Genomic DNA, 14,817 nt, shown 5'->3' on the forward strand with positions numbered 1-14,817 from the left:
ATAGTCTCGATCTCCTGACCTCGTGATCCGCCCGTCTCGGCCTCCCAAAGTGCTGGGATTACAGGCTTGAGCCACCGCACCCGGCCGAGAGTGCTCATTAAATGTTAGAGATAAAAGGAGAGAGGCAATACAATATAAACTTATAAGTTATTCTTTAAGTCTCTAACAAGATTAATACTCTTCACACCAGGTTAAAATTTTCAAATGCCTTTAATCTTCCACGGCATTGTATTTGTATCTTTCTTAGAAGATGGAGTTTCACTCCTTACTAGTATGTAATTATTTATGTATGCTTCCCATGAGCTATAAAAGCTCCTGAAAATCAGCAATAGCTATTGACCTCTTCTCCATCGTTATCATTCAATAGATACTTGTTAAAATAATACAAATACAAATAAAACTATGTTCTCTCTCCTATAATATGAAAATCTGTTGCTATAATACTGATGTCTTATTAGCATTTCAGCCCATCATATGCTGTGTTTTGAAAAAAAACATAGTGATAAAACAATAGAATACCCAATAAAATTTTGAAGTCAGTACTTTGTAATGTGCTTTTTAAAATATGCAACTGCATTGTCAATGACCTCAACTCCATTGTTTAGAATAAAAAATTTTAATGAAAGATAAAAGGATTCAGCAACAAAAGCCATTTTAGAAAGAGTTGCGTGTGAGAAATGCAATCATATAACAACTTCAGAAAAGCTTGAAATTAATGTCTGATACTGTATTTATAACTAAAAAGTTATTGGAAATTAGTGCTAAGTATAAATTTTGTGTTAACTATATTAATACTGAATTTTCTATATAAAATGTGAAAATATATAAAGAAACATTCTAGAAATTAGGCATCTATTAAATGTTAAACTGTATAAAAAATTAAGATAATATTAATGCAAAAACATTATGCTTTTGATTCTGTTTTCAGATGACTAACTTGCAGGGCAAATTCCAAATATATGAATTAACAAAGAGATTCAAACTTTGAAAATATATAAAAATTGCGTCAGAACTAAATTTAGACAGTTGTGTTATACATCACTCATACTTGACCAGTGACATTAGGCAGGTATGATTTGATTTTACTGACTCTGTGAATACAATTCTCCAATGCAGTTCTCCATCTTCTTTTCAATATAAAGGCATTGTTTATATGTCAGTGAAAAGAGGTAATACAAACCTGAACTGAGAAGCTAATTTTCCTTTCATATTACTAATGTTGTAGATAATGTAGTTCCTTAAATTATACTCTGCCTTCTTTGTGTTGTTTAGCAAAAGAAATTTTTCATTCTGTCCAGTAATTTTCATCACAAATTATTTTCTTTTACTTTGTGAGACTATAAACTAATCATGTTTTCCAGATTTGTTTAGGGTGTAAGAAAAATAAAAGCTAAATATAATGCTGATTCTAACAAAGATACAGGAATTCAGAACTTGACTTTTGTAAATTAACCTTGCTCTTGGTTTCATCTTACTCTCCTGTTATTTTCTTTTATTATAGTTTGCCTTAATCCCACTTTACGTTATTTAGCTATATATATCATATTTTTTGCTGCATCAACTGCTTTTTTAAAGTTAACTATAAATTAAATATTAATAGATAATAAGTGGTCTTGATAATTTAGCTTTGAAGACTATAGTAACTTCAACAAATGTAGGGAGCAGTAAACGGAAATTGCCTTGGTTAAATATAAGGAATTAGTGCAAAAAAAAAAATCTAGAAAAAAATAATTCCTCCCTGACTCCTTAAAGATGCAATGCATTTAGACCCAGTTTTACATACATAAAAATTATAGAGTAAAAAGGAAATTATTTATGTTCTTTTGAATCAGATATGCAATTGGAAAATCCCTAAGAAAAGTAGTTATAGAAAGCCTTTAGATTTCATGCACATTGAGCAATAGACCAAAAAGTAAAGTTTTTGAAGGCATCCAAGTTCTAGAATTTAAATTCTGTTCTCTATTATTAATGATATGGATGAACTTTCATCACTGAATGGTTCAGCCACGTATATCTTTTACTTAACTTCCTGAGTTAATGGGTGATCAATAATATTGCACAGGAGAAAAAGAAAATAAGACCAAAAGTGTACAAATGATTGCTGTAAAAATACCTATTATTATGCTTTCTTAGCACAAAACACAAAGGACTTTTCACATGGAATGAGTCTACTAAAATATATGTCACATAGCATTAAATGTCTTTGGTGGCTACTATTCTCCTTCCTCCGTTGGTTTATTCTAATTTATTTTGCTTCATCTTTAGAGTGGTGGCGTTGCAAAGAACAACAGAATGCCAGATGGTCATTGCTGTGGTTCACTGAGTTTATATCCTAGCAGGAAGTTAGATGATTGCTTTTCAAGGTTCTTATCATACATTGAACAGTCTATTTCACCACAGGGGATTCTGAAGCTGTCAATATATTTTTGGCCAAGAATGCTCCATCATTTTCTCTTTAAGACATGGGCCTATATAATCATATGAATGTTTTGTGGACACAAAGATAATATACTTGTCTTTCCTTCTACATATTGTGGAATGTAGATTTGTGATAGAAATGAGTATTTACTTAATGTTTACAAAATTCTGTTTTAATTTTGGGAACAACATCATTAAACTATTTGTTATAGCTTCTTCAAAAATGTAAACATTCCCTAAACAATGTGGATTTTGCATTTAGAAAATTTACTTTAAAATTCTTATTTGTCAAAACAAGTGAACAAAAAAATCTACAAGTAAACAAAAGCCTTCCCAGAAACAAAAGGCTCAAAGTTACACAGAATTCGTGTAAGCAATGAAGACTTAGTTGCCTCAAAAGGAGACTGACTTTTGTCTTTGATTTAAAAAATATACAGTTGACATTTTTCTAGGAATTGCACAGAAAGAGAATGATGTTAAAATCTCTCCACTGAAGAAATAAAAATCTCTAAATTTACACGATTGTAACATATAATACTAAAAAACATAGATTGTCTCTTTATCGTCAAAGAAAATTGATTAGTATAAAATAAGAATGATAGATGAAGGAATAAAAAAACCTGAATAATAGAGTAAACCAACAAAAATGTTTTAGCTATTGCGTACATGATGAGGGGAAAAGGTAAATAATTGCCTGAATGAAAGAAGACACAACTCACAAATGCAAAATGGGGAACATAATGTTCCCCAATGGCTGACTGTTGCCATGGTGGGGCCAAGAGTGATTGCAGGATAAGAAGAGGAAGCCTTGATTTTCTTCCTTGAACATAAGAAACATACATAAGGTCAAAATATATTGTTTATATAAGAATACCCTTCGATCTTTTTGCACGAAATTAGACTATACACATTTGGACAATAACCCAGATTGCCTTTCAAATACCAAACTCCCATATTCAACAGACTGAGTTTCATGAGGCCTGGAGCTGTTTCATTAATCATTATACTTAGAAATGTGACTTGTGTATAGTGAGTTTTTAAAATATATGAGCTTATGGCCGGGTCCGGTGGCTCACGCCTGTAATCCCAGCACTTTGGGAGGCTGAGGCAGATGGAGCACTTGAGGTCAGGAGTTCAAGGCCAGCCTGACCAATATGGTGAAACCCCATCTCTACTCAAAATGCAAAAATTAGCTGAATGTGGTGGTGCATGCCTACAATCCCAGCTACTTGGAAGACTGAGCCAGGAGAATTGCTTGAACCCGGGAGATGGAGGTTGCAGTGAGCTGAGATTTTACCATTGCACTCCAGCTTGGGAGACTAGAGCGAAACTCTGTCTCAAAAAATAATAATACTAAGCAAAAAATAAAATATATGAGTTTAATTATTGAATATACTGCAAATGTGAGAACTTCCAGACATAGATAATTCAGAAATGCTATGTTAACTTTGGAAAATATATGTTCAAAAACGATGTCTAATACTTGCTGATCCACACCTAATTTTTTGGGTAATGTGGGGCTTAAAGTTCCTTTTAATGCTGAAAAAATTAATTCGACTGCCTGTATGATGCCAGAACCTAGATACACCCATTCTCTGGTACTCTTAGTTTTTCAGTACCCCATATCTCAATGTTATTATCATATTCAAAAATATATCTTTACAAATAAATGTTAGTTTGTTTGTCCTCTTTTGGTTGTGAACATGATAAAAAATTAAGGTAGTTATTACTAGTTGTTGAATACCATTGGTTAGGTATTTTACATACATTAACCAACATAAAACATAATCCTTATCTTAATACTATAAAGTAAGTAGGACTTGCCCCTATTATACAAGTGAGAAAACTGAGGTCTAAAAAAATTAAATATATAGGTTAAGGTTTTATATCTTCTCGGTGGCAGAGATATGAAGCAAACCAAGGCTTTTATTAGTCTAGAGTCCACTCTTTCCAGAGTTCTTGACTATCTTAGTTTTTAAAATATTCTCCATTATTTCTGAACCCAGGCACATGTTTAACTGTCAATAGATATTTTAAATATGGTAAACACAAACATAACAAGTGATAGCTATTACTTCTATATGATTTTAAAAATAATTTATGTGTTTAGAACTAATTAGATAGTTGTGAGCACTTCTATGTGTTAAGCATTATATAACTTTTTCAAAATTATCATTTAATCTAATTTCTTTAACCTTCACAATTCTGAAATAAGTAAAAATGCTCAGTTTTTGACATAAGAAATAACACACTCAGGTAACACATGGCAGAAATATAAATCAACTTTTCTACCCATAAAGACAAATCATGTTGCCTTTGCTCCATCACACTGGATACTACTAAAATACTCTAGTCAGGACATGTATGTTATTTTATAACACAAATGTACTTTTCAAAACAAGATTAAGGTGCATGATAGGACTATTGAGTGTTGATCTGGCTGTTGATTGAATAGCCTGCATTTTCCAGGGGATGTTGAAGCAGCAGCAAGTGACCTGTGACACTTGCAAAGTTTTCCTTGTGGATTGACATCACTGCAATTTTGTTAGCAGGCTTTGAGCTGATAATTCCATTACCAAACAATTCATGCTTAACTTGCTTGTTCTTTAAAAGACATGCACAACATGTTTTCCTCATTAGCATCAAATATAACCGTTCGCATTAAGAAACTAGATCTCTGTGTGAAATGACAGAGCTAATGAAAGCTGAATGTGCCCAAATAATATTGCTCAGATACTGGCAAGTGTGGTCGTGGAACTCAAAGTCTGTGCTAAAACATTTTCTCAAAGAATATTTAAAATAGGATGTTTGAAAATGAACTCAATCAAACCATAATGCTTCAGTCCTCAAAAAGAATTTTTAATACATGGTTCATGACATTTTTATATTCAACAATGCATTTGAGTCCTTTACTTCTTTGGCGTAAAAGAGGTTACCACTGACGCTACTCTCTCTGTGATTCAGAGAGTTACAATAACACATTGTCTTCTCTGGGAATGCGTTTAAGAAAAACGGAGATGACCGTTTACAATGGTTTTTAATAAAATGTTTTTAAAAACTACAGATTTTAGGCTGGGAGTGGTAGCTCATGCCTGTAATCCCAGCACTTAGGGAGGCTGAGGCAGGCAGATCACAAAGTCAAGAAATCGAGACCTGGCCAGCATGGTCAAACCCCATCTCTACTAAAAATACAAAAATTAGCTGGGTGTAGTGACACGCACCTGTAGTCCCAGCTACTCGGGAGACTGAGGTAGGAGAACAGCTTGAACCTGGGAGGCAGAGGTTGCAGTGAGCTAGGATCATGACACTGCACTCCAGCCTGGTGATAGAGCAAGACTGTCTCAAAAAGAAAGAAAAAACAAAAAAAACTACAGATTTTAGCTACAAAAAATGCTAAAAAATAATCTTTAGAGCGAATAGAAAAAACTGGACTTTGTTTTGATTGAGTACGTAAAATCTCATAATAAAATATATTTTCATTTTGACAAAGTACAATTTATCATTATGTTTAAGCACTATACAGGAATGAATAGAAATATGGTACCAAATTGTTTTTGTGTCTTGTTTCAATATAGTACTTTTCAGTTTTCTTTAAATTAGTTTTATCAATAACCTTATCTATTATTTATGTAGTATCATATTTCTGATATCACATTTCAGCACTTACTCATATGTAATTGGGACTTACTATGCATAAAGTAAATGGCATTTTTGATTTCCTACTGCCTTTGGGAAGTAATTTCCAGATACAGAGCAGGGAACAAGTAAACATAATAAATATCCTTTCATTAACTAAGTCACTACTTCTTTGGAGGAATTTTCGTATATAAAATTTAAAAAATTACTAGGCTAAAGCTTCCTACTTCTTTCTTCTCCAACTATTGTCTTTTATTGCTCAGTACAATTCCATGTTTTGGTATTACATTTTGATCCAGAAAATTGTTGATTAAAGTTTTTTTGGCAGGAGAATAATATAATATGGTGATAAATCAAGCTGCTATTCTTATTTCATCAGTCATTTCTCTAACACATTGTGGACAATGGTCTTCCAAGAATAAAACTTGGAAGATTTATTTTTCTTCGTCAAAGGCGACAGTTTCCTCATTAGCCTTTTTGCTTATATGTACTGTAAATATTTGGTTTGGTTACTGTGACCTGTCAGGTCACAGTAAACTCTGTCAACATTTTATAGCATCACATCCCCTTACTGATTTGTCCTTTCCCTGAGCCCTAGTATGAAGTCCAAGTTCTTTATTTTTGGCTACAAATAAACTCAAATGATCAATACAACATGCCACTCTTTTAAAATTTTCTTTAATCTAAAATTCACATTTCTAATGCAGCCATATGTTTCCTATTGACTGCCTTCTTAAATCTTAATATGTTAACTCTTCCATCAAAAGTATGTGTATCTTTTACATACAATTCTATTAGTTTTTCCTGGGGTATGTGTGTTATATTACCATTCTGAATGCAAAATATAATTATGAATTTTGGAATTTTTAACATAGGAATAGCATAACCATTTCACCTCATCTTCCACTTCATCTGTGAGAACTGGGTTAAGAAAGATTCTGAAGCTACATCATGTGCTCCAGGTATTCTCATTCAAGACCTGGAGCATAGAAATTAGGTTTCACTTTGTACAGAACGTTGCAGGCAGTTAGTTGACTTTTACAAATACTACCAAATGGTGTTGATAAAATTCATCCTGCCTGTGAACAAATACAAAACCTTTGCACCGTACCCTCTAGGGTGGTGTGGAATACATTTTTTCTTATTAAACTACCATTGTTAGGAAGCATCAAAAGAACTCTCTGAAAGCAAAGGTTTCATCAAGAAGAGACTCTACGTAAACTCCAGGGAAAGCAATGAGTAGATCATTACAGAGTTATCAGTCCCCTGCAAAGTTATAAATTGAAGAATCAGTATGCTATCAAGTGGCAAAGAAAAGCAGAGGGAAGGCATGAACTGAGCAGTCTGCCATCTTTTCTTAGGAAATGAATGACAACTGCACACACTGCATATACACTACTCCATTCCTTAAGTTTTAATGAAAAAATTGGTTAGTGGCAGATAAATCACGCCTTAGAAAATTAGGTCATGTGTTCTGTGAAGTATTGACTTAGACTACCTTTAGCCAGTGCATATTAGTAACATGTGAGAACTAATTTTGAGGCTGGAAAGGAGAATCTGTACTTTCTACATGAATTATTGCTTCATTCAAAATGTTCTTGCTCTATATAGTTTGCATTTTTAGCAATTCTCTGTAAAATCTTCTCCTAAAGCATTGTCCCTAGCTGAACTTCCTTGCACTCAATGGGAGATTTTAATACTTTCCTTACCAAGATTCCTAGCTTACTCTACAGATTCTGCTATTAAAGCAATCATCATACATTACTGCAATTACTTGATTACTGTCTGCCCCACTGGACCACAGGTTCTTAAAAACAGAAACTGTTTCTTAATCAATCTTTTGATTCTCAGCACATAACATAATGCTTTGCAGAAGGAAGGCCCTTAATAAATACATACAAATGAGTAAATTTATTCATTAGTGTTAGAGCTGAAGAAAAAAAAAGTGACCTTGGTAGACTAAAGTTAATCAGGTAGTATTTTCAAAAATGGTGGATGCCAATTTTGAAAATTTTTTTTTTAAATCATAGAAGTTAGAGTGGAAATCAAGGGAAAAAGTCTTGCTGGGACCTGGGAGTGAAGAGTAGGGAAGTAAATACGCTGGTAGCAGATTTTAACCCTGACACCAAAATGGCAACAGAGAAAAAAAAAAAAAAAAAGCAAAGAAGTGTTGGTTTTAGTGTTAGATTTGAATAGAAGGACATTTGATATTATTCCATTTCAAATTTGTCTTTGTTGACTATATATCCTTTCTTTAGGGAGGAGATAGTAACAGGTGCTAAGGAAAAGTTGGATGATAGAGCTAACATAAGTAATAAATTGGTATGTACCTGATGTTTTATGAATGTTATTACATTAAACTCTAACAGGTTTATGATTTGGGTATGCCTGCCTATCTCTTCATCCCAGTATAACTAAAAAAAAAAACAAAAACAAAAAAAAAACAAAAATAGCTTCCAAAATAATTCAATTATTACTCAAAGTCTGCAGTCAGTAAGTGGCAGAGTCAGTATTCAGAGTAAGGCCTTTCTGATTCCAAAGCCTATTGTCTGAATTGAGATGAAGAAACCAAACAACAGAGATTCATTTTCAAGTAGTGTTGAGAATGCTCCATTGAAATCTCTTCAAACTACTTCTTAGTTTTAAGTGTCTTAAGTCCTTGTAAACTATTTAGTTTTTCAGAATTTTAGGCCAGACGCAGTGGCTCAAGCCTGTAATCCCAGCACTTTGGGAGGCCGAGACGGGCGGATCACGAGGTCAGGAGATCGAGACCATCCTGGCTAACATGGTGAAACCCCGTCTCTACTAAAAAGTACAAAAAACTAGCCGGGCGAGGCGGCGGGCGCCTGTAGTCCCAGCTACTCGGGAGGCTGAGGCAAGAGAACGGCGTGAACCCGGGAGGCGGAGCTTGCAGTGAGCTGAGATCCGGCCACAGCACTCCAGCCTGGGCGGCAGAGCGAGACTCCATCTCAATAATAATAATAATAATAATAATAATGTCTTTGATTTAGGGAGTTTTATGCTTTTTTTGAAAAGAAAAAAAAGACTGCATTTCTGATTTCCATATATTATTCCATATAATATCCAATTTCTCCCATTATAAAGAAAAGTTCTTAGAGAGACAAATTATTTTGGTGACCTATCAAAAAGGTAACAAGTTCAGGCTTTGGAACCTGAGAGAATATTTCAGACCTGGTCTCTGCCACAGCCCATTTGCTTTTGGGAGACATTTCTCTATTTTACACTCATGTTTCTGCACATCTTTGAGCACAGGTACTGATTTGTTTTTCTAAGGCCAGCCGAGAGGGCACAAAAGAACCAGCGGGTAGGCAAGTGTAGGAGCAAAACTGCAAGTTTATTTTGGTCACCTAGCTTCAGGGAAAGAAGGTGGGTAGGGAGAAGTCTGTCGGCCTCTGGCAAAGGAGGCCGGCAGAGTCCCCCGGTGGGGCTCTCGGACGGAGTTCCCACAGTCCTGACGTCCCGACAGGAGTGGGGCTGTGAGAAGGCTGCGTGGGACCCTGGCGGAGAGCGGCTTTTCTAGGAGTGGGAGGGCAATAGGCGGGGCACGGGCGTGTCGGGGGCGTTCCGCAGGTGCGACCAGGTAAATCTTGGTCTCTTTGGATTGACGTCACCTGGCGCATGCCCAGTTGATCTGCACCTTCCTGGGCGCCGGCTGCATTTTCGCGCGCGCGGGAAGAGCTGGTGGTGAAGAAGAACCCGGAAGTGTATCATCTTGCCTCCGTTCGTCCAAACAGGTACCAGTTGTCCTCCTTTTTAGTACCTGGTTATCCTTCCGTATGGAAAATAGCCAAGGAGAATATAGTGTTTTCCACCAGAGCAAAGGATAACGCTGCTTACAGCCTTGAGGGACGGAGACGGTGCTCCCTCCAGAGGAAAGAACGGGAGTGACTACTGTCCATTATAAGATTCAGGTTTCTAAGCTCATGGTTCAGCTCTTAGAATATCATTTAGTAAGTCGTGCAGGCATCTCACAGTCTTCATGCCATTCTGTGAGAATTAGGGCTTGGGAAACTGGCACAAATCCTGCTATTCTTGCTCCTAGTGCTGCTGTGAGTAATAAACTATCCTTTATTTCTGACTCAATAGTCTTGTGTTTTCGTCATCATCCATGAAAGTGTGGCAAATAATTTTAACTTGAAAGTACAGTAAAATGTCAGAACTCTTCATAGTTCTTGATGTCTACCAGCTAGTAATCTAAAGCAATTATTTTTAAATATCTAAGCTTCAGTTTCCTATTATAGTGAAATTTAAAAGTGATCATGCTTATAAATTTCATAGTATATTTATAGTGCTTAAATAAATGATAGCTAATAATAGTTATGCAATATTAGTAGCAACAGCAGCAGTAGCAGTAATGATAGAGGTAATTGTGGTAGCTGTAGTAGTTGAAGCATACACAGCAAAGGAATCTAACATTGAAAGAATGCCACTATATAGCAGACATTTTTACTAAGCAGCCAGTGTAGCTTATCTTATTTAAGCCTCATAACAAATGGAACAGGTGTTTTGTGTTTTGTTTTGTTTTCGTTAGTTAAATGAGGTAAATGAGACTCAAATTGTTGAACTGATTTTCCTGAGGTAACTCACATGGCAATTGACAAAGCTGGGATAAGAAGCTTGTTGTGTCTAATCACCAGGAGGTTGTGATGCATGCATTTGCAGTGACATGTTTGGGAGGAAGCTACAAAGTAATTTAGATGGGCAGTTGGACATTCCCACATCCCAGTCATGGAGGAATTACAGAAGCACATGCTTGTTAAGGAATAAAAGAAGCCAAGAGGAAACACAATCTTAGCCTCCGGAATTTTTGTAAGAAAAATCCATCCATGTGCTTAGCTAATGTTGAATATGTTCTGTTTCCCATGCTCTGTATTTTGAACCTTTGTCCACATTATTATATTATTGTGTTTTCCCCATGATACAAATAATCTTAATAGTATTGATAGTAAACAAATACAGCACAATTTCAAATATTTCCATGCTGTCTTCTATCAGAAAGATTCATAGACTCAGTCAATATTTCTTAAAGCTAAACAATTTTGACAGCCTAATTAAATTTCTAAACATCATAAACTCCATGTTTTAAATAAAAATATGGAAACATATAAATACACAATGCAGGCATAGCTATGTACGTAGATATATATAATTTACTACCTAATTTCACAAGCAATGTGATAGAGATACTAGTCAATACTAAAATTTAGTATTTTTCTATCCTTTTCATGTAGTATATGAGACTATTTATCCTTGAGGTTTTTGTTTTTTTGTTTTTGGTATTTTTTTGAGACAGAGGCTTGCTCTGTCTCCAAGGCTGGGGTGCCGTGGTGCTATCTCAGCTCACTGCAGCCTCCTCCTTCTGGGTTAAAGCAATAATCCTGCCTCAGCCTCCCGAGTAGCTGGGACTACAGGTGTCCACTACCACACATGGCCAATATTTGTATTTTTAGTAAAGATGGTGCTTCACCACATTGGCCAGGCTGGTCTCAAACTCCTGACCTCAAGTGATGCATCCACCTCAGCCTCCCAAAGTGCTGGGATTATAGGTGTGAGTCACCATGCCTGGACTCTCTATTCTTTACATTCGGTAGAAGAAACAGGCACCAAACACATTTTTCAAATACACTGGCTGATAACAACTCTCGTTTTTAAAGTGTTTTCATTTTACCTCTACAGATAGGAACAGGAAAATCCCACGAAGCTGTATTAACTGAATTGGCTATGCAGGTGAGCTGAGGGTGGCCATCAAGGATGTATCCAGTTACACAGCTGTAGCGGATCTTGTCCCCGACGTCGAATCTTGTACCATATAATACACCTTTGGGCGGAACACCAGGATTTCCACAAGAGCTACTCTGCAATTCTATTAAAAAGGAGGAAAAGGACAGTTTACAGTTATTTCAATAAGCAGTTTTTTGTTTCAGATTTATAAAATTATATATGTAGATATGGATATTCTTATTTCTTTGGAGAAGAGTCACTGAAAGGAAATGTCTTCTATTCCAACACATGTGACAGTGAAATATGGGAAGAAAACTAAACTTTATCACAGAGGTATTATTGGTCATTCTTTATGCTAGAAAGTTTTAGAAATCATATTAGTCTTCAGAGCATTACTCATATTTTTACTCATATTAATATTTACTCAGATAAGTAAAACTCCATGGCTTTTTCAAAGTTACATTCTAATAACATAGTAATAAGCAAATTCATTTCCTTAATATTATCTTCAGTCCTTCAGTGCTTAATCTTAAGCCATGAACCTAGATAAAATACATATTTTGCATGGAAACCTTTATTTCATTTAAATGAGAAAAACACAGTGAAGTAGTAAATTGACAAATTTTAAAGTTAGGGAGGTAGGATGAGCTACAATTCCAACTCTATTATTTGTTATTAACTTTGAGTGTATATTAAGAATGAAATAATAAGTGCAAACAGTTGTAACATTTTAATTAGATCAATAGGCAAAATATATGGAGAATGATATATCAGAATATTTTATCTATCACCTTCTTATTCTATTAGTTGATGCTTAAAACTAAACAAGTATACAAACATGAGTTTTTTAAATAATATTCAATTCAGAAAAAATCCGACTTTAAATGAAAAAATTGAAAATAGCAGAACTTCAAGAATAAAAATATTAGAGATTATTCTCGTATTGTTTTGTACATTTTTATTTTATTACTGTTATATTACCTTTATACTACAAATAATAATAAAAACAAAAACAGTAATTAATGAACTAAAAGATATCACAATTTGAGTAAAGTCGGTCATTAATAGTATTGTGCAAACATTAATTTCTTAGTTTCGGCCATTTTACTGCAGTTACATCAGTGGTTATATTAAGGGAAACTAATTAAGACTATGTGGGAACTACTGTTCTTGCAAAATAATAAGCTGAGAGTGATGTTGCAATAAAAAGTAAAATATTTTTCCCATTTTGCTTTGATATTTATTTCATTTGTGCAGTTATGAAGTTCTATATAATATTACAATGCTAATTCAAATAATTACAAACCATTGTAATAATTAAAATATCAATGTCAATACTAAGCAAAAATATTAAAACACAAAATGGTTCACAATATATAACTTAATTTTGAGAGTGTTTTTTAAACTTATGTTAAATATTTTGTCTAAACTTTTCAAAGCAAGTAAAAGAAAAATCACAGATTAATTTCCAGTATGAGGTAAATTTCATCAAGAAAAATGTATTGAGCACAGGACATCCATATATTTTAGAGAAAAAATATTTACTCTGAGTTTTAAAAATGTAGTTTTAGGTTTCTTAAAACTAAAAAAGTGAAGAAATTGACTAATATTTACTAAATGTATATGGTTTCAATAGACAATTTTCTTAATAATACATTCTAAACTTAAGTTTGTAAAATATTTAAAGTGTCAGTAGTGAAGGTTATTTCTAAGTGTTTATTTTGTTATTTCTCAAAGACATATGCTATATGTGAATTTTCACTAAAACAATACTAATTTATTGTCTGTGTATTTTGAGCAACTTTTAAAGAAACACGTTGAACAGTAGTTTATTTTGAAATACTTAATTTTTTGGAAAATCATTTGATTAACAGATGAGATGTTTGCTCCAAGAGACAGTGAGGTTAATAAGTTTTGACAAAATGAACAAGAATTCAATCTCCTGAATATAGAATAACAAAGGCGATACTTTTAATGAAACTACCACTTTTGGCCTTAAATCACTCCTCTTCCTTCTACCCTCTAAAAAATAATTAAGGTCAGGACTTCAATTATCATAAAGTTATATGTCTAGGAGAAAAGTGGTTTCCAAATTATGTCACAGGAAGCAACTAGGTGGGGGAATAAAATGAAAGAGAAGAAAGCTCTGAATAGTTTTTGGGTTCAAAATTAACTTTGATTTAAATGAACAAATAAATATTATCCAGAATAAAGTACCTAAAGCAAAATGGAAATCATGCCAGGTGAAGCAGTGAATGAATAGTAACATTGAATGGAATCTTAATAGATTACCTAATCTCCAGCCTTGTGGCTGAATTATTTCTAAAACTGATAAAAAATTTAGGTTGTTTCAAAATGAAACTCAAAGAAGACAATTTTAAAGCATATCTGGCCTCTATTTTCAGGAAATTCCTGCTGTTGTTTGTGTTTGTTTATCATCTTCATTTATAGAAACATCTATCCATCATTATCTATTAACTGAGTAATTTATAAAGACAGTTAAGATATTTTACATTCAGGTTCAATTGATCCTGATTCTATGACCATTGCTCATGGATTATATTTTTTGTCTTCTCCCAACCCTTTAATTCAGGACTTCTCTCTATGCTGTGTATGTGCACTTTCAAAGGCAAAGCAAGTAAGATGTGTCACTAACTGAAATATATAACCCACCATCAAAAAAGACTATGTTCTGATTGAACATTCACTTCTTACTCTTAACATTTTAAAACTAAGTAGTGCTGCATATTTAAACTTTTGAATTAAATTTACTTTCAATAAAAAGAGTTTTAGAAATTGCTAGGATAGACTAGTTTTTAGATAATGTTTCTTCCAGCCATCCAGAATTTGAATTTCAGAACAGAAAACCAAATACCACATTCTCAATTATAAGTGGGAGCTGAACAATGAGAACATATGAACACAGGGAGGGGAACAACACTTACTGGGGCCACTTGTGGGAAGGTGGGGGTGGATAGACTATTGAGGAAAAGAGCTAATGCATGCTGGGCTCAATATCTA

At 34.0% G+C, this 14,817-nt stretch overlaps 1 protein-coding gene across 2 annotated transcripts in view; it reads right to left on the bottom strand.

Moving 5' to 3' along the window:
- The window catches only part of CSMD3 (CUB and Sushi multiple domains 3), a 1,254,780-nt gene that overhangs the window by 968,973 nt on the left and 270,990 nt on the right, over positions 1-14,817 (bottom strand). For both annotated transcript variants that reach the window (XM_011934353.1, XM_011934352.1), the window contains exon 4: positions 11,744-11,938. In XM_011934353.1, coding sequence (XP_011789743.1) covers positions 11,744-11,938 — 195 coding nt within the window. The remainder of the gene's footprint in view (positions 1-11,743; positions 11,939-14,817) is intronic.

The sequence above is a fragment of the Colobus angolensis genome, unplaced genomic scaffold (assembly GCF_000951035.1).
Source record: "Colobus angolensis palliatus isolate OR3802 unplaced genomic scaffold, Cang.pa_1.0 Scaffold134, whole genome shotgun sequence".
NCBI classification, from domain to species: domain Eukaryota; kingdom Metazoa; phylum Chordata; class Mammalia; order Primates; family Cercopithecidae; genus Colobus; species Colobus angolensis.